The sequence below is a fragment of the Alligator mississippiensis genome, chromosome 13 (genome assembly GCF_030867095.1).
Source record: "Alligator mississippiensis isolate rAllMis1 chromosome 13, rAllMis1, whole genome shotgun sequence".
Taxonomy (NCBI): domain Eukaryota; kingdom Metazoa; phylum Chordata; order Crocodylia; family Alligatoridae; genus Alligator; species Alligator mississippiensis.
The window spans coordinates 26784233-26808531 of NC_081836.1; the positions used below are offsets into that span (position 1 = coordinate 26784233).

The 24299-nt window shown below is 52.9% G+C and overlaps 1 protein-coding gene across 4 annotated transcripts in view; it reads left to right on the forward strand.

Annotated features, from left to right (window-relative positions):
- CAPN15 (calpain 15) overlaps window positions 1–23764 on the forward strand; it is an 83773-nt gene extending 60009 nt beyond the window's left edge. For all 4 annotated transcript variants that reach the window (XM_006278175.4, XM_014597491.3, XM_019493087.2 and 1 more), the window contains exons 2-12: window positions 132–1626; window positions 6627–6835; window positions 8188–8371; window positions 11437–11660; window positions 13403–13528; window positions 14587–14739; window positions 15897–16058; window positions 17413–17627; window positions 18418–18584; window positions 19925–20103; window positions 20413–23764. In XM_006278175.4, the coding sequence (XP_006278237.1) occupies window positions 154–1626; window positions 6627–6835; window positions 8188–8371; window positions 11437–11660; window positions 13403–13528; window positions 14587–14739; window positions 15897–16058; window positions 17413–17627; window positions 18418–18584; window positions 19925–20103; window positions 20413–20590 (3270 nt within the window). In that variant the 5' untranslated portion in view covers window positions 132–153 and the 3' untranslated portion in view covers window positions 20591–23764. The remainder of the gene's footprint in view (window positions 1–131; window positions 1627–6626; window positions 6836–8187; window positions 8372–11436; window positions 11661–13402; window positions 13529–14586; window positions 14740–15896; window positions 16059–17412; window positions 17628–18417; window positions 18585–19924; window positions 20104–20412) is intronic.
- Window positions 23765–24299: the final 535 nt, after the last annotated feature.

The window sequence follows — 24299 nt, forward strand, 5'->3', positions numbered from 1 at the left end:
ATGTGAGCCTGTCAGCAGATGTGTGAAGCCCCTCCTCCCATGGTGCTAGGCCCTGGTGTGATTCTTTCTCCCATCACTCCACTGCCTCATGTTCCCTGCTGGTAACGGTGTCCTCTCCTGCTCTCTTGCAGTCACACCCACTCTCCTGGTTCTATGGCTGCTGTGCGGGAGTGGTCCTGCACGCGCTGCACCTTCCTGAACCCTGTGGGACAGCGGCAATGCTCCATTTGTGAGGCTCCCCGCCAGAAGCCAGACCTCAACCACATCCTGAGGCTCAGTGTGGAGGAGCAGAAATGGGCCTGTGCCCGCTGCACCTTCAGAAACTTCTTGGGCAAAGAGGCCTGTGAGGTGTGTGGCTTCATGCCAGAACCCGGGCCGGGCGGCACCCCACTGCCCATCATCAACGGTGTCCTGCCCAAGCCCACCGTGCTGGTGGAACCCAAGGGGATCTCCAAGGAGGATGTACACAAAGCTGAGAGCAGCAGTGAGGAGTCAGGTGGGAAGAGCCCCGAGGAGACAGAGCTGGAGAATGGCTGGGCCTGCCAGCGCTGCACGCTGCACAACACACCTGTGGCCAACTCCTGCTCAGCCTGTGGGGGGCCACGCAAACTCTCACTGCCCAAGATCCCTCCGGAGGCACTGGTGGTCCCCGAGGTCATCGCCCCTGCTGGGTTCCACATGGCCCCTGCCGCCCCTCAGCCCGGCGTCTCTATAGAGATCACAGACAGCGACCCTGTGGCCAGTCAGGGCTCCACAGCCATGGAGCAGGATGCTCAGAAGATGCCAACCTTCAGCCCCTTCTCCCCTGGCCTGCAGAACAACCCTGTGCCCAGGAGCCGCAGGGAGGTGCCACCCCAGCTGCAGCCACAGGTATCCGAGACCTCTCAGCCCACGGCTCAGGCTGCAGCTGGGCAGAAGGGATCTCCACAAGGCCAGGCCCGGGTCCCCCCTGTTGCCCGCTTTCAGGAGCTGTTGTGCACCAAGCGTCTGAGTGTGCTGGAGGAGGAGATGGAAGTCAGCCCATCACACTGGAAGTGTAGCACCTGCTCCCTGCTCAATTCTGCTGGGGCTAGCAAGTGCGAGGCCTGCAGTGCTCAGAAGAGCAGTGACACGATTGACCTGGCAGGCGACTCAGTGAGGTTCACCCCCTGTAGCCCTTCAAGCCCTGACTTTACCACGTGGTCCTGTTCCAAATGCACCCTAAAAAACCCCACCCTTGTGCAGAAGTGCAAGGCCTGTGGCTCCTCCAAGCTGCACGGCTTCCAGGAGCATGGAGTGCAGAGTGAATCAGCCCCCAAGTGTCCCGACTGTGGCATTGACAAGGGGAGCTGTGCCTCTTGCAGCAGCAAGGCCCCGTCAGCCCGCAAGGTGGCCTGCCTCTTCCCCTCTCAGCCACCCTTGGTCCAGGATAGGCTGAACCAGTGGCCATGCCCTGCTTGCACCCTGCTCAATGAACTGAAGGCCAAGCATTGCGTGGCCTGCCACACTCCCCAGCAGTACATGACCCAGCGCAAGGGTGCCAAGCCACTCAAGAGGCGGGAAAGCATGCATGTGGAGAAGAGGCGGCAGACGGATGAGGGTGAGGCCAAGGCCCTGTGGGAAAACATCGTGACTTTCTGTCGGGAGGTGAGCACTCTTTAAGCTTCAACCTTCCCCTACCCCTTCCCCACGTCCTGTAAAGAATTCCTCCCGTGTGGAGGGAGGTGCGACCTGCCAGTTCTTGGCTGCCAAGCCTGGCATCTCTTTGGCAAGCTCTGCTCAATGTGCTGCTTGCCTGAATCTGCAGGGAACTTGAAACAATAGGTCTGAGACATGGGTACTGCCCAGCTCACCTCACTGGGTGTTGATTCTGAAACCTAATGTTACACAGAATAATATTATTATTTACTTACTACCTGGGAGCCTCAGTCATGAATCATTATGCTGAGCACTGTACAAACACATGAAGAAAAAAGCCTTGCCTCAGAGAGCTTTTAGTTCAAGCACAGGGCAAGAGACAGCCAGTGGGTACAAACACATGGCAAGAACACTATTATCGCCCACCCCGAGGATTTAAGTCATGAGTCAGGGCCCCAAGAGTTACACTATTGGATTGCTGCTTACCACCCCCCATTGCCCAGGCAATGAGCATTCCTCCTTGGCAGCTAGGAAGGCATTCATCCAAGATTGTAGAGCTAAATGAACCCAGTTGATTAGAGCTCCTGCCACAGGTTGGCGTCAGAGTGTAGTGTGGATTCCTGACAACTTCAGAGAGTTAAAGAACTAGAATTGCTCATTCAGAAACCCCTTTGTACTGTCCTGTTGTCTCCACTCTCCTCCCATTATCAGTCTCAGCTCAGAGCAGAGCAGCCCAAGAAGTCTGTGAAATCATTCCTGCCCTATGCCTGTTTTTCAAAGGAGGTTCAAGCCTTCTGTTGGCTGCTGTGTTCAGTAGTCCTAAAGTCGCCTATACATTCTGTTTGTTATGCTGTTGGAGTCAGGATGCCAGATTGCTCAGAGCATTGGTTTGTTCTGGGATAGCCACAACCCCCTGGATTAGCCTTGAGCATCCTCATGTGCCTGAAATATATCGAGTAACCTCTTGAAGCCCATTGATGCTGTTTGCATTGAGCGTTTCCCCTGGCAGCGTGCTCCATATGCTTGCAGCCGGCGGAGCTGGGAAGTTCTGCTTGAATTCACTGCTGATGGCATTTTTATTCTCACGTGTTTCTCTTGTACATTTCCAAATGTTTCTCCCTGGCTTTGCACATAAGTAAATAGGGCCCTGGCTTTATTCCTGTCTAGCTTTGCCCTTCCTCTGTTCTCCAGAGTGGAGCAGGATTTTGTCTCCACCTCAGCAGCCTGATTTTTCCCCCTGCCAACTTTTTGCACTGCACTATTGCATATTCTAACAGTTCCTCAAACCTGTGTCTGTGCCTTGTCCTCCCTTCTCGTCCTGCTGTGGTCTCCACCCTGCAGTCCTGCCTTTCTCCTTCCTTTCAGTAACACCTGCCACCACCATGTCCCCATCTGCACAGATCTTGGGGCAGGTCCATGGCTGATGCAAATTGACAGGACTCCTTTGGCGTCAGTCTGGGGATGACAGTTTATATCATTCAAGGATTTGTCCCATTAATTAACCCTCAGTATCCCCTCTGAGCTCGTTCTGGTAATGGAGCAAGCCTCCTTATCACCAGTTTGCCCCAGGGAAACTGAGGCAGGAAGAGGGAAGTGACACATCCAGGAGTTTTGTACAGTGAAGCAGTGGCTGAATAGGATGTTGAACCCGTGCGTCCTGGGCTCTCTGCCATGCGCCAGGCAAGCTGTGGAGGTCTTCTCCTTCTCCCATCCCATGCGGTGCCTTTTCTTACCTTCCTATTGACTTGTCTCTCCCCTCAGGTTTTGTTCCTCTGTCTTCTGAGCTATCATCTCTGTCCTTCTCTGTCTTTCCCCTTTGACACTGTTCACTGCTAGGGCTATACCTGGCTGTTTGTTCTCAGAAGCATCCTCCTCCCCCTGGCCCGTGACATCCCCTTGGTCTTGGTCACTGAAAAGCCCTTAAGGCCCTGGAATTAGGGTCAGGGATATGGGACCTGTTCCCAGCTATGACACTGACTTTGGGTAACTCCCTGCCATGTCCCTATGCCTCAGTTTCCCCCCTGCCCAATGGGAATCATGATACTGAGTCATCTTTTGTAAATCTTTCTAAGATCTCTGAGCAAAGCATCTTACAGAAGATCTAATTACTATGTTATCAGGTAGTTGTCAGACCATGTCATAAGTCTGATTCTTAGCCTTGCTGCGTTGGACTGAATGAACTCTGAAGTCAGGGGTATCATGCTCCACCTTTATGTGTGGAGGGCCAAACCCTGCAGATTCCTTTGGAAGGGCAAAACCAGCAGAGTCCAGGCTGAGCAGGGCCCTCAGGCAGCCCTGTGCGATCCCCAGCAAGAGCAGGTGCAGCCAGGCTCCAGGCTCTGGCTCAGCTCTGTTAGCAGCTTAAGATAAAGGTCACAGGTGTGAGTCATTGATTCCTAATCGCACAATTGCTTTAATTATGCAACTCTTTGAAAAGCAAATAAATAAATGACCAGGGGTGGAATGGGCAGCCTCAAACCGGTCTTTGACATGTTTAACTCTTTGGGATTCCAGCCAGAACGTTCCAACATTGCAGCACACCACTCCTGCCTCTCAGTAACCACAGGTGGATCAATAACTGAGTGAGCTTAGTAGCTTTGGGGTGTTTCTAGAATGGAGGTGATGTTACCAGCTAATGCCATATGGATGTGCAAGTCTCCTGCACATGCCTTGGCAGAAGAAGTGCAGACAGGAGCACTACAAGGAATAATATCCCTGCCCAGGCCAGCATCAGGGAGACCCAGAGCTGAGAGAGAGTGTTGTGCCAAGAGAAAGCATCACCAAATGGGGAGATCTTAGCTGACTTTAGGACCCTGCCAGTGGAGCACAGGGCAAGCCATGTGTTAGAAACAGACTAGGAGTTAAACATGAAGAATAATGAATTGGTATTCTGCTTACAGGGGAATGCTATCCCTGCAGGGCTGTGGCCATAGACAAACCAATGAGGTGAAGCTAGCTGCAGGGGAGGTCTGGGTCTCATGATTTATCTTCCGGAGGGTAATGTTAATGAGTGATTGGTTTCATTAGGGGAGTAGTGACTTTCCCCTGGGATCAGCAATGTATGTAGGGTGCACACAGGCCCCTTGGGACTGTAACACCACTTGCTTATACTCCTGTGTGTGCTTTCTGGGGACCACTTCTGGGATTCTGCCCCCATTGAAATCATTGGAAGTGGACTTGAATGAGGCCAAGATTTCACCTGGGATCCTCTCTGCTATCACTTCATTCCAAAGATATCCCACCACTGCAGCCCCTGTGGTGGAAAACAACCTGGCCAAAGCACTTCAGCATTCTTGGCTGTTCAAAGTCTTTGGGGCAGGAACCATCTTTTTCTTCTGTGTTTTTTCATTGCCCAACACAATGGGGCCCTGGCCATGACTGGGTCTTACCACAGGGTAGATAACAAAAATAATGGCACAAGTTCCAGATATTGCGAGATGTTGTTGGTTGCAAATCCAGCCCCAGCTATTTCCTCATCAGTTCTGTCTCGGGGACGGTGCTCTCCCAGTAGAGAAGGTTGATGAGTCCCAAGGACTTCTCTTTCTTTGGTCTAGAGCAGGGGTGGCCAGCCTGCAGCTCTGGAGCAACATGTGGCTCTTCAGAAGTTAATATGCATCTCCTTCCACTTGGAAGCTGGTCACTGTGTGCTTGTGCAAAGATTTAAGGAGACATATATTAACTTCTGAAGAACCGCACATGGCTCCAGAGCCACACATTGGCCACCCCTGGTCTAGAGGAATATTTTAAGTATTAAATTTCCCACTTAAGAAAGAACCCCTTTATAAAATATGAGGTTCTATGTACAATTAGGAGATGGTTGTTAAAGAAAAAAACCACACAAAGCAGTCATTTTAATGATTCAAGACCATAACAAGAGAAGAAAGTACCATCCTTATGTATATAAAAGCTGATTTATATCAAATTGGATTTTAATCATAACAGTTTGATTTCTTTTAATTACAAAAATATCCTGATTCTTAATCACCCTGTTTTAAACACTACTTCTCCTCTCAGTTAGCTTTGGCTTCCTTGATAGCTCTTATGCTATAAACCTAAAAACTTGCCTATGCTTGAAAGTTAATTTGGATTAAGGCAGACTGAATTTCGAGTGTGGCCAGCATTTCTAATGGACACATGAGTGTCCGCATGTGAACATTTGGCTGCTATGGAGTCATGACAGTTCAGAACATGGTTTAAGGCAAAGGCCTGGAAGATTTGCTGCTATTTATACAAGCCCCTTGAGGCCCTGCTGTGCCAGGAGATGGGGGAACACCTAGTGAGAGACACTTCCTGCCCTGAAAAAGTTACAGTTGAGGTGGGAGACAAAAGAAGGCTGGTTATCTCCACATTGCAGCTGGAGGCTGAGACCCAGAGAGATTAAGTGAATTGTCCAAGGACGTTCAGGGAATCTAGCACAGCTGGGGATTGAGCCCAGGCGTCCTGAGTGCAGTAGCAGATAGTGGAGCATCGTTGTGGTGGCCCTGCATGCACAAGGTGTGCTGTATACCCTGGTGTCAGTATAAGAGGAGGGGTGAAAAGGCTGGTTCCTGAGCTACTTATTGACTCATGGGAAAACTGCCGTTGCATCATGTGAGCAAATGCCTCTGGGCTTGTCTCTCCTGTTAGTTCCAGCCCTTGCCAGCCTGTGCCCATTGTGAGGGTCTGAGCCATGCAGATTTCTGTCTGTTTTGAAACTTCCCCTAAGGGATGTGCAGTCACAGGATGGGCCCCTCCATACAGGTCAGCTCTGTGCCCTTAGCCCTGCCTCATTCAGAAACTCCCACTCTTACTGCAGCAGGGAATGTCTAATGACCCTCTGCTCTTGCCACTCACCTGACTCTGGCCACCTGGCTTAACACAGCCTTTGCAGTGCTGCCCTCCTTGCCTGGGCTAAGTCGTGCACTCACACCTGAGACCTGCCTCTGTGAGCCCCTGTGGACTTGTGGGGCTAGGACCACTATGTAGCATGGACTGCTTGGTGTCATTGCCCATGTGATTTGTGTTTGCAGAACAAGGTGAATTTTGTGGATGACAGTTTCCACCCCGGGCCCAAATCCGTAGGGTTCCCGGATGGGGACAGTGTCCAGCAGAGAGTGAAGCAATGGCTGCGGCCTCATGAAATCAACTGCAGCATCTTCAAGGACCAGTCTGTCAAGTGGTCGGTGTTCCGGACACCCCGGCCCTCGGACATCCTGCAGGGACTGCTGGGAAACTGCTGGTAAGGGGTAGTGCAACCCAGGCCCGCACAGCCCCCTCCTCTGCTCCTGCAGGCACAGAGCTTACTGCCTGTCATCTAGCTGCTATCAGATCTTTATCCTGCTAGGCTTCTGCCACCCTCTGATGTTGTCCCACCCTATGTTGTGGCTCATGCCCCATTATAGACCCTTGTCTCGTTCCTCTGCCACCAGCTGTCATCCCACCACATGTTACCCCTCTCCCTTCTTTGCCTCCCCACCGGCTGCTGTCTAGTTCCCTTTCCCCCCACCCAGCACCCATTCCGGGTTCATTCCCTCCTCCACATTGCATTGACTCCCATTCCTGCCACCTCCGAGACCAGTTTAGAAGGTGCCAGAGAACTCATCCCTCCCAACCCCCATTCTCTTCATGGTCTCCTGCCCCTCAGTGTTGGCTGCAGGACTGAGAATGTGACTGGACTGTCATATCAGAGGTCCAGTTTACCTAAGACCTTGCCTCCTGCATGGGCCAAGACCATGTCCTTCCGAGGGAGGTGCATAATCCCACAAAGGGCAGGGTAGGATTATCTGACCATATGAGATCTCTAACAGCTGCTGATTGGCCTGAGCCCCAAAATGGAGCCCTCCCCTCCTTTTCAGGGTGCATGTCGTAACTCTGGCCAGCTCTGCCTGTTCTTGTGATCCCCATGAATGCCCAGACTCAACTTGGCAGCAGGTGCCCAGATACCACAGGAAGCCAGCTCTTTCCCTGGACACGTGGGCTAGTCACCCTTTTGTAGGGTTTCTCCTATGTGCTGGCTGCTAGCTTTGAGTGCCCTTTGCTAGCAGTGCCTAGCGGTGCATGCTCCTATGCATGGCTGGCCTACGCACTGCTCACTACTGCTGTTTTTAGAGCAGGAAGGTAGGGAAGGCTTTGAGGCATTCACTGGAGCCAGTGAGAAGAATGCTTCAGGAACCTCATGGCTGGATGTGAACCAGGTCCTGAGCTTGCTGTCAGAGACCCCAGCCCAGTTCCCATCAGGTGATAGATCTGGGCTGGGGAGTCACCACAGTCTGCTGAAAGGCCATGAATCTTCCTCTGGGCACCTTTCTCCTTTAGGTTCTTCAGTTATGTCGAGGGGACTCAACTAAGTTGCCCAGTGGTATCGTGGGGAGCATTTAACAAGCCCCTGGCTCTACATGGGGTCTGCCCAGGTTGTATTAAATTGTTCTTTGGAGCCAGCTCTAGAGGCAATATTCATTTTCCCCCTCAGCCCCTGTGGCTGAGAGAGGTTGGGCCCTTCTCTCTTCAAGGCCTGAGGCAGCAGCGTTTAGAGTCCTTTTGCAGTGATCCAGCGCAGATGCCCAGCATGGACTTCATCTCATGTCTCCCCAGGTTCCTGAGTGCACTGGCAGTGCTGGCAGAGCGCCCCGAGCTGGTGGAGAGGGTCATGATCACACGGACACTGTGCCCAGAGGGGGCCTACCAGGTGCGACTTTGCAAGGATGGCACGTGGACCACAGTGCTGGTGGATGACATGCTGCCATGTGATGAGTGTGGCTACCTCCTCTTTTCCCAGGTCAGTCCCTGCTCTGATATGAAAGCCCTTGGCCACTGAGCTAGTTGCTATAGGGAGGAGAGGGCTTAAATAGTCCCCTGACTCCATGGGGCTGGAGAGGGCAGTGGAGCTCATAGGAACAGAGGGTGGTAACACAGCAGGAAGATCAGGCTAATTTCAAGCAGCCCACTCATAGTTGTGGGGCTGGGGGACTGACCTTAGTCGATCCTATGGGATAAGTTAGCAGGGAGCTGCCCCAGGTCTAGAGCCTGATCTTCAGCTGTGCTACTGACACAGGTGACTGGTGGTGGGAGCACGGGGGGGCATGTGCCCCCCCCCCAAGATTGGCCCCCAACTTGGCACCACTCAGGATGGAGCAGTTTTTTTGCTGTGTGGGCTGGCAGTGTGTTGGTGGAGGGCGCTAAGCCTCAGCACAGAAGTATAGGAGCTTTTGGCCCGTCCCTGGGCCTGCCCACAAATTGTGCCCCCCCCCCCCCCCCCCCCCCTACACAGGAGGCACCAGTCACCCCTGGCTACTGAGATGCATTTTGCCCCCACCCTGAAACTGGTGCCTGCTTTAGGGCTGGAAAGCAGGCTCCATTGCAGAGCCCCTTGAGTGTCATGTACCTTGAATTTTCTGGAACTGGAGCTGGAAGTTTCCTTACTGCATTCTCTGCTTAAAGGCTATTTGGGTTTTGAGCCATTTTTGTGCTGCGATGAGCGTGAGGGGTGAGACAGTGTTTTATCCCCCACTTTTGCCTGGACTTCCTGCAGACAGGGGCTGAGGTTTGATGGGAGGCAGAAGCACGGTTCTTGTTGATGCCTGCTGTCTGCCTGCTTCAAGTGGGACCTCAGAAGTGCTCTGAGCCATGGTTTAGTCACTTCTGAGCATGCTCAGTTGAGGTCAGCGGGAAATGTAGTGATTTCAAGAAGTCTTTGGGACATCAGTACACTCTGTCCCTGCCCAGCCTGACAGGCTCAGAGGCTGCTGCTGGGAGCATTTGCAGAGACACAGTTAAAAAAACCTTTATTGAAAGACAGACAGCGCAATTCTCCAGACAAACTGAACGGCCTCAGTATTGGAGATGGAAGTGAATTTGGGGATGCAAAGAGGCATCCTGGCTCTTTGCAGGCTGTGTGCTGTAATCCTGAACATTTGTTTTAAACAACACAAAAATAAAAGGCTTGATTTCTGCAGACTTGCCTTGAAACTCAGATCATATGCAGAGAGCTGTGTAGGAAAAATGCTGATGCAGTTTTAAGGGTGTAGCCTTCAAGGTAACCTGCAAATGGCAGTCATGGGTGTATGCATAGGAAAAGGGTGATGAGAGCCTTATTTATGTATTTACTGTCAAAATAAGATTTTTTTTTTTTAATCAACTTCTTTCTGTCACAAAAATGTCAAGTCTGCCTTTCCTGCTTTTGCTGGAGGTGTTGTTGCAAGTCTTGCATGTAGACTGAGCTTTGTCTGCCTTTGGCTGAAGATATGTAGTGTCACATTTTTAGGAAAAATAATTTTTTCCTGAATGTCTCTTAAGCATTTGAGTTATAAGTGTTATTCAACAAGAACAAAAAGCCAAAATGTTAAAGTAGTATCACCTCAGGGCACACTTGCATGGATTTTCAAAAAGAAATAAATAGAAGTTTCAATGGTGATGGGAGAAGAGGAATTTTTAAGTCAAAACAAACAATAAGCATTTTCTGGCCTTCCTTGTAGATTATATAAACACCCAGCTCTTCTTTTCCAGCCCAAAAGGTTCAACCCCAGTTTACCCCTCCTTTCTTGCATATCACCTTTTAATCTCCCCAAGTCATCTAAGGCAAATATCAGTCGCATGTTGCTTTGCTTTTCACCTGTGGATCTCAAAGTATGTACATTCCTGCTGCAGGAAATGCTGTAAGATAAGCCAGGCTGCCTGCAGGTAGTGATTTCTGTTACAGTTTCAAATGCGTAAACAGACAGGCTAACAAAACTCACACCAAATAGCACCTCTGCAGCTTCATTTCTAGGTTTGACCCCTTCACCTACTGTTTGTCTGCTGTTTACTCTCCTTAGACTGTAAACCCCTTGGGGCTGGGATTTGTTTTGTTATGTGTCTGCAGTGAGTTTGTCATAAGCTGTATGCCACATGCTGATGTATTTGAGGTAGCACCTAGGAGCCTCGGTCCCAGGCCAGAGCCCCATCCTGCTAGGTGCTACCAAGACAACAGCAATATAGACTGTTCAAATCACTCCTGATGGAACCTTTGAAAAAGGGCCGGTTGCTTTCATGAGGGTAATGTATCCCCTGTATTTATTTATGAACATATAATCAGCGTAACGATGCCAGAGCAACAGCCTACCACCATTTCAAAACGACTTAAGGGTAAGCTCCATTTGTAAAGTGTGCTAAATCTAATTAGGTCTCCCCATTGTCCCCATGCCATGGGTGAAAGAAGTTTGCCTCAGTGTCTCTAACATCTCCATGCTGTCATCCTCTCGTCCGTGAAGAACCTCGCCTCACCGTTGTGTGAAATGTAATTGGTTCCATCTCCAAATATTCTCTCGGCTGTCTAATCCAGGGAGCCATTGTGGGTGGGAAGGAGGGAGGGTGGGAGGGGAGCATTTGAAATCCAGGCATTCAGGATGTGTATGAAATCCCCTTTTCTTATGAAACATTCCTAAATCTAGATTTACTGGGAAATGGGGCCATTAGCCTGTCATAGAAATAATGCCTGCATTTGAAAGAACTGTCCAAATATATATTTACAGTGCAGTGCAATGCACCATGCAGGCTGTAAAGTGATCGCAGCCTCTTGTCTCTGCTCCAGTGCATTTCCAGAATGGGAGAGGGGGGAAATCACTTCCTGGGCACAAGATGCTGATCAGATCATGTACAGATCTCATTTGGCCCCATAAGTAACTCACCGTGACTACCACCATTGCTGGCTCCTCGCTGACTCTGGACAAGCAGACCATGGTAGCTTTAGTGCAAGTGTCCTGCCTGGCCTGAGGGGGTCCACGCTTGTTTTGTTCAGGTGTTGTCTGCTGTTTCTTTGTGGAGCTGCCATGTGAACTGTAACCTGTATCCCTGTCCCTTTCGCAGGCCCAGAGGAAGCAGCTGTGGGTAGCCCTCATTGAGAAGGCTCTGGCCAAGCTACATGGTTCGTACTTTGCCCTCCAGGCAGGGCGTGCTATTGAAGGCCTGGCTACGCTAACCGGCGCCCCTTGCGAGAGCCTGATGCTGCAGGTCAGCTCCACTAACCCTCGCGAGGAGCCCATTGACACTGACCTCATCTGGGCCAAAATGCTGAGTTCTAAGGAGGCTGGGTAAGACGAGGCGGGAGGGGTTCATGCGAGTTGTCAGGAGCATAGCGATCCTAGAAGAGAGGCTAGGGTGGCAGCTTTCATTCATATTGCTCAGAGAAGAGAGGATAGTGTTGACTCAGGTTGTAACCTGCTACACTTGGCAGCCATCTTAAATGCTGCCAGAAGGCCCATGGATATAGTGCTAGGAAATTAATTTCTCCTTGTTTGTTTTCATATTGAAGATAAAACCCTGATGAATTTCCCATCCATAATTAGTGTCATTCTGTGTGGGTTTCTAAATGGCTGATGATTAACCTAACTTTGTTTTTGCTTTGATCAAGTTTTATTTTCCAATCTCCTATGTTACAACAGGCCTGACCCTGCAGATTCCCCTACTGGGTTATAACAGCTCTGCTGTCTGTAACAAGCTGCAATTAGGAGCGAAGTCAGTCCAGAGCTGAACAAGACTAGGAGGAGACAGGGCCCATTTGGATCTGCAGCTAAGAGCATTTCTGGAAGATTCAGGCTGAGTGGTGTGGGAGGGAAATTGGATTGCTAGGTGTCAGAGATGCTGCTGGGCTATGGAAAACAGGGTTATTTCCATTAGAATTGAAACCAGAGGGGCTAAACCAGACCACATGACCCATAATGTTCTGCAATACAGTGCATTGGCTGCCATCATTTTTAACATGTGTGTACTGCATGTATGTGGAGACTCCCTATCCCAGCATGTATTGCTTTTCTGTGACTAGAATGGTGTGACCCAGGATAATGCTAGCCTCCAGCCGAGATTGGGTTTATTTCTCAATCCAAGCAGACAGGAGTGTTGTATGTGAGGGCCTGCAGTCTCAGCAGGCTGTATCACCAGGCAAGTAACTAGGGTGGTTGCTGCCTCCTCTTCTGCATGCCTCTTGGATGTGGCCAAACCCACAGATATTGGCAATGGCTGGGTCAAAGCCAGGTCTTCTCTGACAGGGAGAAGAGGTGAGCCAGGATGATGAGCCTGGCTTAGGGTGTGAATAATACCTTACACCCTGGCAAGCTCAAAGGAAGGGTGGATCTATGAGGAGAAGGCATCAGGATGGTGTTTCTGGTTCAACTCCAATGACCTGTCTGAGACTGTTGGTTCTGGGCAAAGCCTTCCCTGGGTTTTCTGTGGTACATAGAACATGGTTTCCCCTGGCTGCCTTGGCTGTATCCATCCTCACTCCCCTGGCTGCTGTTTTATGAGTCTCCTCTCAATGCTGTTCTGCCTGTGTAGTGTTAGGATTGAAGGGCTGGTAGAGGGCTATGTGTGGGGCAGAGCTTGGTCTCTCTTTCATATGCTGAAGTTTAAAAAAAGTAAGAGTTAGAGTGCTGTTGCGGGGAAGCTCACACCTCCAGGGTCTTTATTGGCCTCAGTGTGAATTACAGTGCATTGTTGAAATGCTAGAGAGCTCTGCCTCTCAGGCAGGCTTGCCAGTTCACTGCACAGGCCATGAGCTGTTGCAGAGGTTGGTGGGATAGGGTCAGAGCACAGAGTGAAAGCTCCTAAGAGTGGAGTAGAAGCAGCTGGCTCCAGCAATCCTGGCCTGCATCATGGCCAGCAACAGGGCATCTGTTACAGTGACAGTGGGAACTTCCACCAGGGGGTTGAGAATGACTGACTAACCCTGGCTCAGGTAGAAGGGTCACATCCAGCTTATCCTATGTCCCATTGGTACGAAGCAGGTGATGCCAATCTCCATTGTTTCTTCTTCCTCTTCCCTTGGTCCCTACTGCAGGTTTCTAATGGGCGCATCCTGTGGTGGCGGAAACATGAAGGTGGATGACGCGGCCTACGAGAGCATGGGCCTTCGCCCACGGCATGCTTACTCCATATTGGACGTACGGGACGTGCAAGGCTTCAGGTGACGTATCAGAGACATTCAGGCAACCTCTCTGCATCTCCAGGGTGTGGGGGTCAAGTCCCCAAGCAGGGCAGGGTCAGCCTGCTGTTGGGACAGGAGAGTTAGAGACTTCATCAGTAGCCGTGCACTGTGGCAAGGGTACATGAGAGAGCCAGGCTGTGGCTGGGAACAAGCTGTCAATGTTGAGGCCATCTGGAATCCTGCAGAAAAGAGAAGGGGGTATCAGGAGGCTGTGGGTAGGATGCTGAAATAAGGGAGAATCCATGCTGAATTGGATGCTGGAGGTTCCATCCCCTTTTAACTGGGACACCCAGGGACCCCAGGAAACCAGTCACTAGGTCTCCCCTCCATGTGGCAGCAGATGCTTTACTGCATGTCTTGGGGTTGCACAAGTTTGTTTGCATCTTGGTGCACCGCTGAGTCACCAGGGCAGCCTCCTACCCCCCTGGCAATTAGCTGGGCCAGAGTCAGTGAAACCAGCCCCTTTGATCTTTCAGGGTGAGGGGAGAAGGAACCCATGGTAGGTTTTCTCACATGGCCTCCCTGAGGGGCAGTGTAATGCAGATGCTTTTGCTGAGGTTGTTCAGGCCTGGGGATGGAGCTGGACACATCCGATGCATTGTCCTTGTCACCATTCAGGGCACTGTGGCAGGTGTTGTGTCTAGAGGCTTGCTTTCAGTGACTGCAGCTTGGGTCACTGTTAAAGTGTTTGCTGTGATGCATTCATCCAAAACACTCCACTGCTTGGCTCTTTGGGGCCAGTGGCCTCTCCAGAGCTGAGATTTCAGACTGTGTGTGGAAGCCCAGGGCTGGACCAGCAGAGTGCTGCAGTGTGGGATCCTAGTGTGCTGGTAGAAGGGCCTGGGGAGGGTTGCACAGCCCTTGCCTGTACTGGGCCAGGCCAGGCTTTAGGCTTTAGGCCCTGTGGTTCCCAGGACTCTGCCTGTTGTCAAGGCTCCATCTCCTGGGTGATGAACAGGCCCTGGGGCTCACAGCTGCCCCGCATCCAGTACGAGTGCATCCCTCCCAATTCCACGTTTGTGCTTCTGCCCTGCCAGGCTCCTACGGCTCCGTAACCCTTGGGGCCGTTTCTCCTGGAATGGTGACTGGTCCGACGAGTGGCCTCACTGGCCAACACACCTGCGACATGATCTGATGCCGCACGGGAGCAGCGAGGGCGTCTTCTGGATGGAGTACAGCGATTTCATCAGGTAACACAGGGCAGAAAGGCACCCCTTATGCCAGCACCTGGGCCCTTCTCAGCTGACCGGACTCAGCATTGTTATCCCTGTCACTGTCTTAGATCAGTCTGTGGGGAAGTGGGAGTATGGTGAGCTAAGCCACACCAGGGCAGTGCATGGGGCCCTTTGTACTGCTTTCTGCTCACCCATGTTGCCTCAGGCTGTCACCAAGCTGAACCTAATGCTTTAAGCAGGGCCGGAGATGGGCAGCATGTGGGAAGGAGCTTTGTAGAGATGGGCTCCAGCAGGTGCAATGCTGGCGATTCCTGGGCATGTGCTGCCAATCGTGGGGGAACATTGTCATTCCCATCAGTAGCTGGGTCTGTTGCAGTCTGTAAGCAGGTGGTATGGGGCTCTGTGTAGGGCTGGGGGAGAGGAGGGCTCCTGTTGCATGACTTGGTAGAGGCTCCCTGGGCTGTGCCTCCAGGATCGCTCTTCTCTAAATGCGAAGCTCTGGTGCCACCTAGTGCCAGTTGGCTCACTGCTGCCTCGAGGAAGAGGAGCCCTCTCCCTTCTCCACCCCTGTGGGATCCTTTGGGGACCCCTGGCAAGAGCAGGGGCTGCACAGGTTTGGGGTAGTGGCTCTTAATTGCCCTTCCTGCACACCTGAGTGCTGCTCTCCTCCTTTTCCCTTTCTCAGTCTCTTCCACACTCACTCTTTCCACTGGGAGCCCTTGGGTTTCTCCCACACCAACAGGTACTGGCACATTTTGGTCACAGGTGGGTTCTGCCATCATTGAGTGCTTACTGGCCAGGCCACTGGAGGCACATTGAGCTTTCCACACCACAGCAGCTCTCTGGAGCCCTGTAAGTGCTTAGCTTAGTTCTAGGGGTGCCCCGGGCTGAGCCCAGTGGTCTTTCCATTCATGCCTGAGATATCTAGCCATTGACCAACCCTCCTGCCAAAGCCTGAAACAAAGCTTTACTGAAACAAGGGGTGCGAGCTTCCCCTTCCAGGCACCCCCCGTTGTCCCCAAAAAAGGTTGTCTGAGGGCTTTGCTTTGGGAATGGCATCCAGCATGGCCAGCGTGGGGACATGGTTGGGATTTTGTCAGGTGGGTTTGGCACTGCTGGTGCTGCTGGTGCCATTGCTTGGGTCAACTGTAATGTCTGTCCCCTGCCCACAGGTATTTCGATTCAGTGGACATCTGTAAGCTGCATTCAGACTGGCATGAGGTTCGAGTGCAGGGCACCTTCCCCAACAAGGCCAGCGGGCCTGTCACAGTGACCTCACTGACAGTGCTGGAGCGTGCCACACTGGAGTTTGCCCTTTTCCAGGAGGGCAGCAGGTGAGCCAGAAAACAGGGCCTGGCACCTATGCCTGCCCTACAATCAGCCAGACACCTGCAGTGGGCAGAATGGGCCACAGGCTAAGGCATCATGCCAGAAATCAGGAGTCCTGCACTTCATTCCCAGGCTCCTTTGGCAAGGCACTGCCCCCCTCTATGCCTCAGTTGCTCCACCAGCAAACAGAATTACAGTCTTACCTGCTTCTTTGGGCAGAAAGACTTTTGGGATTCTTTTGCAGGAGGGGCTGGTTACAGGCAGCTGCCATTCCTCTCCCAAGTGTCTGGAGCAGCCCAGGTATGAGACCAGTCTCAGCTGGCCTTATTTGGTGTACAGGCTTGTGAAGCAATGGGAGAAGCAGTTCTGCTCTGAGCCTACAACCCTTCCAATGTCACGTGGCAACAGGGCCTGAAATGCCTCTGCAGAGTTTATCCAGGCTTTGCCATCAGGTGGGTTAAGCCCATGGTTTACAAAGAGCAGCCCCATTCTTTCCCTGCCACAACAAAATTATAGGATCATAGGAAAGTAGGGCTGGGAGGGACCTCACAAGATCATTTGTCATAGCCCCTTGCTCAAGGTAGGATCATCCCTGACTAAACCATCCAAGGCAAGTGTCTGTGTAATTTGCTTTTGAAAGCTTCCAAGGATGGAGATTCCACAATTTCTCTAGGTAGCCTGTTCCAATGCTTGACAACCCTCATAGTCAGAAAGTTCATTTTAATCTCAAACCTAAATCTCCCCTGCTGCAGCTTGAGGCCATTGCTCTTAGTCCTGTCCCCTACAACCACAGAGAAAAGCCTATCTCCATTCTCTCTGTAGTCACCCTTCTGGTATTTGAAGACAGTTATCAAATCCCCCCTCAGTCTTCTCTTCAGACTAAATTACCCTAGCTCTTTCAGCCTTTCTTCATAAGTCTTGCCTCTGAAACCCCTAATCATTTTTGTTGTGCTGCACTGGATTCTTTCTAAATTGTCCACATCCTTATTGAAGTATGGGGTCCAAAACTGGACACAGTAGCTGTTTGAGGCCTCACCAGTGCTGAATAGAGTGAACAGATAGCTTCCCTTGATTTGCAAATGACATTACTATTAATACAGCCCAGGATGCTGTTAACTTTTTTTGCAATAAGAGCATACTGTTGGCTCATATTTATTTTATGGTCTACTGTAACCCTGAGGTCCTTCCCTGCAGTACTGCAGCTTAGCCATTTACTCTCCAGTCTCTATTTTGTGCATGCAATTACTCTGTCCCAAGTGCTGGACCTTGCACCTGTCCTTGTTGAATCTCATCTGATTGCTGCCCGAGGGCAGAGGAGGCCGGGACATGGATCACACCTGAGCTGTTCCCACCTTGCAGGCGCTCTGACATGATGGACAGCCATTTGCTAGACCTGTGCATCATGGTGTTCCGGGCCACATTCACCAGTGGGAACAAACTGAGCCTGGGCCGGCTGATGGCGCACAGCAAGCGGGCAGTGAAGAAGTTTGTGAACTGTGATGTCATGCTGGAGCCTGGAGAGTATGCAGTTGTGTGCTGTGCCTTCAACCACTGGAACACAGCCTCCGCCCAGGGTGAGGCACATGGCCGGTTGCAGTGGCCGGCTCGGTGGAGGAGCATGGGGTTGGGAGAGTGAGACCAGCAGACAGCACATTCAGGAGGGGAGGGGAGTAGCTAGGGGGTGTAACTGGCTACTAGGGAATCCAACTTAATTTATTACCTGTCTCCTGTCCAGCAGGTTGGGCTGGAGGGTTGCCCTGGGAAGCTACAGCACATGGGTTCAGCCAGGCAGTGATCAGAGAATCTCAGGCTCCCCACTCCCTGGGTCTGTGGCCAGTGCGAGGGGTGGGGAGGTGGCTCTGCGATTTTGCTGGAGGGAGATGGCCAGGCCTGTAGGAAGCCCACTGTGCTTTGCCAGTCTGCTCCCCTCTGGGCAGAGAGCTCTCTTCCTCATCCAGGTCCCCCATCCCACAGGTGTTGGCCAGCTAGGCTAGTATCCTTGCCATTACCCCAGTTTGCCACTGCAGACACAATTTGGGCATCAGGATTCCTGGGCTCTATCCTTGGTTCTGCTACTGATTCACTATGTGACCTGGGTCAAGTTATGTCATCCCATGGTACCTCAGTTTCTGCCTTTGTGCAGTGGTGTTAGCAAGGCCTTGCTTCTGGTGCTGAGAGAGGTGACTCATCGGTGTCTGCAGGCCTCTGAGGAGCTGGAGCAGGGGGTGTGCAGTGCCAGGGGAGCAGGGTGCCCTGTGCAGCAGGCCCACTATCTGGAGGCGGCGTTAGTGTGGCAGCAGTTAACAGGAATCCCAGAGATGATCCCAGGAAGTGCGCCCCCCGAATCCATCTGTGTCTCCCCAGTCTCTAGCCCCACCAGCAGCAGCGGGCGCCCCCCAACCGACTACTCCAGCTACATCCTGGCCATCTACAGCTCCCGCCTGGTGATGGTGGAGCAGATTGAAGCACAGCCCACCACGCTGGCCGATGCCATCATCCTGCTGACAGAGAACAAGGGCGAACGGCATGAGGTAGGTAATGCCTACCTGAGCCCCAGGGTGGGAGAGGGTTGCAGCTGAGGCAGGGCACCCTGCAGAAGCACTTTGCAGTGGGGCAGGAAAGCCATGTCCTGGGGTACCGTTGGTCTGGGCTGGGTGCCTCTGTCCCTGCCATACCACCAGCAGGGCAGGCATGCACCTCCCTAGGGCACCACTAGATGGCACTAATGGACCAGCCTGTGTCACCTGTGTGAGACCAGAGCTGTAGGAACCTGAGACCTCTGGGGTTACTGAATGCAGCCCCTGCATAGCTGAAGACTGCTGACTTTGCCCCTTCTTCTCCCTGTCTTGCTGACCCAGTCACCACTCCAGTGTCCCCTACTGTCCCTGATCCCTCAGCTAAGGGGCCTGCCCCTGTTTGAGGAAAACCAGACCCTTCTATGTCAGGCAAAACCCTTGAAAGGTTCTTTGCAGTACAACTCACCCCCTGCTTCAGCCTCAGCCTGGGGTGTCATGAGCAGGATGGTGCAGTGGATTTCCTGTCTTCTGCAGGTACAGCTCAGTGGGATGCCCAGGGTGCCCCAGCCAGGGGGTGGCAGTTGGCAGGAGGCCATATGCCCCTAGGGTGGAGGCAGCTCAGGCTTCTGGAGATGCGGGCAGGGGACCCAGACAGCAGTGAGAGGGAAAGTGAGCAGGCTTAGTCTTGGGAAGTGGCAAGCATGGGAAATGGAGTGCACAGGACAATGCTGGGCCCCAGAAGTGTCCATCTGTCCAACCCTGTGTTCTGAGGAGGGTCAGGCCCTGAGTTGGTGCACTGAGTGCAGGGCTGATGCCTTGGGTGCCACCGGGGTGCCAGGAGTTCCCTGGAGCAGGCATTATGACCACGAAGGTGTCAGGGGAGAGTACCTGACCAAGTAGGTGCCTCACAATTGGCTTTGTGTAGTGGAAGGTTCACCCTTGTCTGCTTGCAGACAGGACTCCCTACAAGAGCCTCCTCCATAGCTTGCTCCTACAGCCATATGGCTGAGGGCAAGTGAAACTCAGGGGCATCCAAACCCCAAGTCTCTAGGCTTGGGCCTGCACATAGGATGCCTTCCAAGGGATTTGGATGTATCTGAAGCCCTGGGCTGGGGTGGAGGATACTTGCCGGTAGCAGGGCTACATATGATTCTTGAATCATTCAAACAGATTTGGACCTGATCTGGCTAATTTGACCTGGGACACAAAAAAAATTGCTTAAAAAGAAAAAAAAGGTATCAGCCTTCCCCATTGCAGTTCTGAGCCTGGCACTGCGAGCCAGCCCAGCTGTGGTGCTCTGGTCATGCAGTGGGGGAGGGGAGCTGTGTACCTGACTGCAGGTTTGCTCTTGGCAGGGCCGTGAGGGGATGACCTGCTACTACCTGACGCACGGCTGGGCAGGGCTCATTGTGGTGGTGGAGAACCGGCACCCCAAGTCCTACCTACATGTCCAGTGCGACTGCACAGACAGCTTCAATGTGGTGTCCACGCGGGGCAGCCTGAAGACCCAGGACAGTGTGCCACCTCTGCACCGGTGAGAGAGCATGGGGGGCCTGTAGGGCAGGGGTGGGGTGGAGAAATCCACAGAGACTGCCAGAGGTGGGGCCATGGGCCACAAACTCCCATGAAGCAACAGAGTCCTGTGCCAATGGTCTGGTCAGAGGCCAACCCACAGGGCCCAGCCTAGCTGGAGAAACCACCCCATCCTGCCAACACCCTGGCCAAGGAATCCCCACAGAGGCAGAGCCTGGTGAGGGAGTCCACATGACTCTGTCCCCTTGCCCCCAGCATCAGGTTTGGGGTGCCCCTGCCAGACCAGGCACTAACTCCTCTTTCCTCACAGGCAAGTGCTGGTGATCCTCTCCCAGCTGGAAGGCAACGCTGGGTTCTCCATCACCCACCGCCTGGCGCACCGCAAAGCCACCCAAGCTTTTCTTAATGACTGGATGTCTACAAAAGGGACCCACAACCCACTGCTCACACCTGAGGTGGCTGGGCTGCACGGACCCCGGCCACTATGACAAATGGCCCAGCCTTCCCCACCCTTCTTCTGCTTCTGCCTTTTTGCTTTAATCAAGTCCCTGGCCCCTTTGGCTTCAGGCTTCTTCCCCAGCTGGCATTACTGAGCCACTGCAGGGGTGGAGGCAGGAGCGCGAGCCTCATGCCAAGCGCCTTGCCTTATGCCTGCTCTACTTCCATGGGGTGGGCTGGGGCTAAGGAGGACTCAGGACCCCCCTGGCTTCCTCCCTGTATCTGCACACCCCTTCTTCCTCACCAACTCACGCACTTTACGAGGAGCCGTCAGGAGTGCGGGAGCAACAGCGTGGCTTGAATCATGGCAATCTCAGGATCTGGGCCCTCCCCACTGGAGTCCAGGGCCTCTCATCCCCTTCTCCACCCCTTCTCATGGGAAGGATCGCTGCCACTCACCAGGAAGAAGTCTGGGCACCTTGGCAAGACTTGGAGAGGGGAGTCGGTAGGACAGGTCCCTCCCCTCCCCCATGGCATGCTCAGGACTCAGCCCCCTTTCCTAGTGTCAGAACCCTAAGGCTGTGAAAAATATACCTCTGACCAACTTTTGTCCATCTGTGTGAACCCCAGTGCCCAGCTGGTATTGCTGTGCAAGAGATCAGCTGGGTGCCACTCTAAAGTAGGGTTACCAAGGCTGAATTGGTCCTGCAGAGCTGACTGGAGTGTTGGACATCCCAAGAGGCTGGGGAATGTGGGCTGGAGCTGTGTCAGGGTCATGGGGAAGTGGGAGGATGTGGAATGGATGCGGGGGGAGGTTGCTGCAGCTGTGTATGTGTGGTATTGCCCTCCCCAGCCAGGCTTGTGGAATAGGAGGGCGTCAGTCCCTCTGTCTAGGGCTGGCAGGCTGGTGGCTGAGGGCAGGGACAAAGCGCTCAGGCTGGGATTGAACACACCCAGTGTGATAGAAGATACTGGGAAGTTCCTTTTTCCCCAAACAGCTGTGCCCTGCAGCTGGGGCCTTCTGCCTCAAAGGCTTGTGGAACTTGTAGTTCTCTTGTCCCCTAGCCACGATCTGTATCCTTGGAGGCAACTTCTTCGTAGTGGGCAGGAGTTGGAGGCTGCTTGTTACTGCTGGGAAGGCAGCTGATTCACAGCATCTTGTACCAAAAATCGCATCGAGCAGCCCTTTCCTCTGTTGTGCTGTGGGCTATGGGGCAGATGAGGGGCTCCTGCCTCTTGGAGTGTGGGGTGGCCCGCCTCCAGCCCAGTGCCAGCAAGGGCACTTCAACTCATTACTATGCAACTGTGACCACCAAGCACAGCACTAGGAGAGAAGCCACGAGCCCTGAGCTGGAGAACCACTGCCCCCATTCACATGCCCTGCTTCCTCTGGCTCCTCCATATCTGGCCTCAGCCCCAGGTGGAGGGGATAAGGGTTCCTTCCAAGCACCGCTGGGCCTCTGCTCCCTGGTGGCTGAGTTGCATTCACCTGCCAGGTAAAAGCAGTCTGGGAATGGGGCCAGTGTGAGAGCCCAGTTGCAAAGACCCAGTACAGGGCTTGGGCTCTCCAGGGCTGTTGATGCCAGCCTGGGTCAGTGGGTGTGGGGCAGAGGGATGCAGGTACAGGGTAGCGGGTACAGGGTTTCCAGCCAGCATGTGGGGCTCAGACACAGGGTTGGGGGTTGCAGTTTTCCCAAGTCTCAGGGCCTGGACTCAGCCCCAGTTTAACACATTGCTGTGCACTGTTCTAGATGTGTTTTGTATAATCACTTTGAGGAATCAGCGGGATCTAGCTCAATCTGCCAGTGCTTTGCTGACAGATCTAGTCCCTCCCAGGCCCCCTTCCCCCTGAGGTAAACCTTGCACCTGCCGGCAGGGCCAGACATCTGCCCAGGCAGGACCTGGGCTCTGTGAGGCAGGAGCGTTGTGAGCCCAATGGGAGCGGAGGCCGAGGTTCACTGGGTGGGAGAAAAGCCAGCAGTACAGGCAGTTCCTGTGGGCTAAATCCTGCTCCCATGGAAGTGAATGGACCTCAGGGGCTGCTGGGGGTGCAGCCTGCTGGTGAAATGTACCCGGCCAGGGGGCCCATGCTGCCACCTCTTTGTCCAGCTGGGTCCTATGCACATGCTGTCAGTGACGGGGTGGACCTATTCCTACCTGGGATGGGATGGATGGGAGCCCCTCACCATTCACATGGAATGGAGGAGTGGGGAGGGTGTCTGTGCAGTGCACAGGGCATGGCTAAATGGGGCCATGCCTCTCCCTTATAACACAAGTCCTTTGGCATTAAAATCTTGGGGGGTTGCAGTTCTTATTTAAGCTTTGCTGTAACCTCCACTCGGGCTCCTGGGAAATGCAGGAGGTCACTTGGGCAGGGCAGGGCTGGAAGCCCTTGTAAGGAGAGGCAGGTCAGTTTTGCTCTCTGTTCTTTCCTTCCTTCAGTCTGATTTCTGTAGAGGTCCTGAGCTCCTGCCCCTGCTCTCAGTCCCCAGGCAGGCAGCCAGGTGCCCTGGGCCCTGGCTTGCTTGCATCAAGGGATTCCCTATAGGACTGCGTAAGAGGGTGAGGCCTGCACAGTTGGGTCCCAGGCTGCTTGCACCCCATGGGTCTCCCCCAAACCAGCGCTCTGCCCTGGGAGATGGCAGCTCCATCACTCTACTTTGGAGACCAGGCTGGGGGCAGGCTGATGTTCTTATGGGCATGGGCAGGGGCTGCCAGTGCCAAGGTTTTATTCTGCCCTTCCTTTGGACCCTCAGTGTTGTGTTTCCCCTCTAGATGCCTCAGTTCTGTGGCAAGCATAGGGCACATCTCCCCGTCCTCTTGTGTTCACCCCCACCTCCTGTTCACTGGGATGGGGGTGACTCAGACTGGGGGTGCCCTGTGAGGAGTCCTCCTCCTACATCTGTCTGTTGCCCCTCGGGCCCTGCTGGTCCCTAGGAAACGGATCGGCCGAGCCAAGCTGTGTTTGTACTTTTCTTTGTCAGCCTGTCTTCTCCCCTTCCCCACTTGGATATTTTTTGTCCTTTTTTTCTCTCTGGTTCTGTCATTCTCTTTCTGAGCTGTGAATATTTTTAACCCTGTAAATACTGTCCAGCCCTTATGAAACATAGGCTATTTTATCAATTGTAAATCAAATCCGTAATCCCTGTATGATATGAATTATCCATGGATGGTTTTCAAACTCAGGTTCCGATGGACCAAATAAAGTTTTGTTTTTTAATTAATCCCCAGCTTAATTCTCTTTTTTGTTGAATGCTTTGGATCAGACAAGAAGTCCCAGAAGCTTGGCACTGTGGGACCAGGGTGGTGAAATCATACAGGTTCAGAGGAGACTGACCTGTGGAACTGGCTGCTGCAAGATGTCCCTGAAGTCAAGAACGGAGCAGGGGTTGGGCTGTTATGTGGAGGAACAGCAACCAGAGCTAACAGCATGTTGAATAATGACTTAAGATGCTGTTGAGTCTGAGCTTCAAGGCATGAGTCATCCTTTAGCTGCTGGGGATCAGAAGGGACCTTTCCTTGGGTGAGTTTATCCTGCACTTACTAACATGGGCGTTCTCCTCCCTGGCTGTAAGGTGGGAGTTTGGATGCCGACATAGACAGACTCTCAGCCTGATCCCTTTTGGCAACTCCTGCACAACACTCACTGCTTCATCCAGCTCAGTTTCTCCAGACCCTCTGTTCTGCAAGCTAGTTTGCAACCCCAGGCCCCGCATGGGAAACCTGACTGGGTAGGGGCTCTTCAGGCAAGTTCTGTTC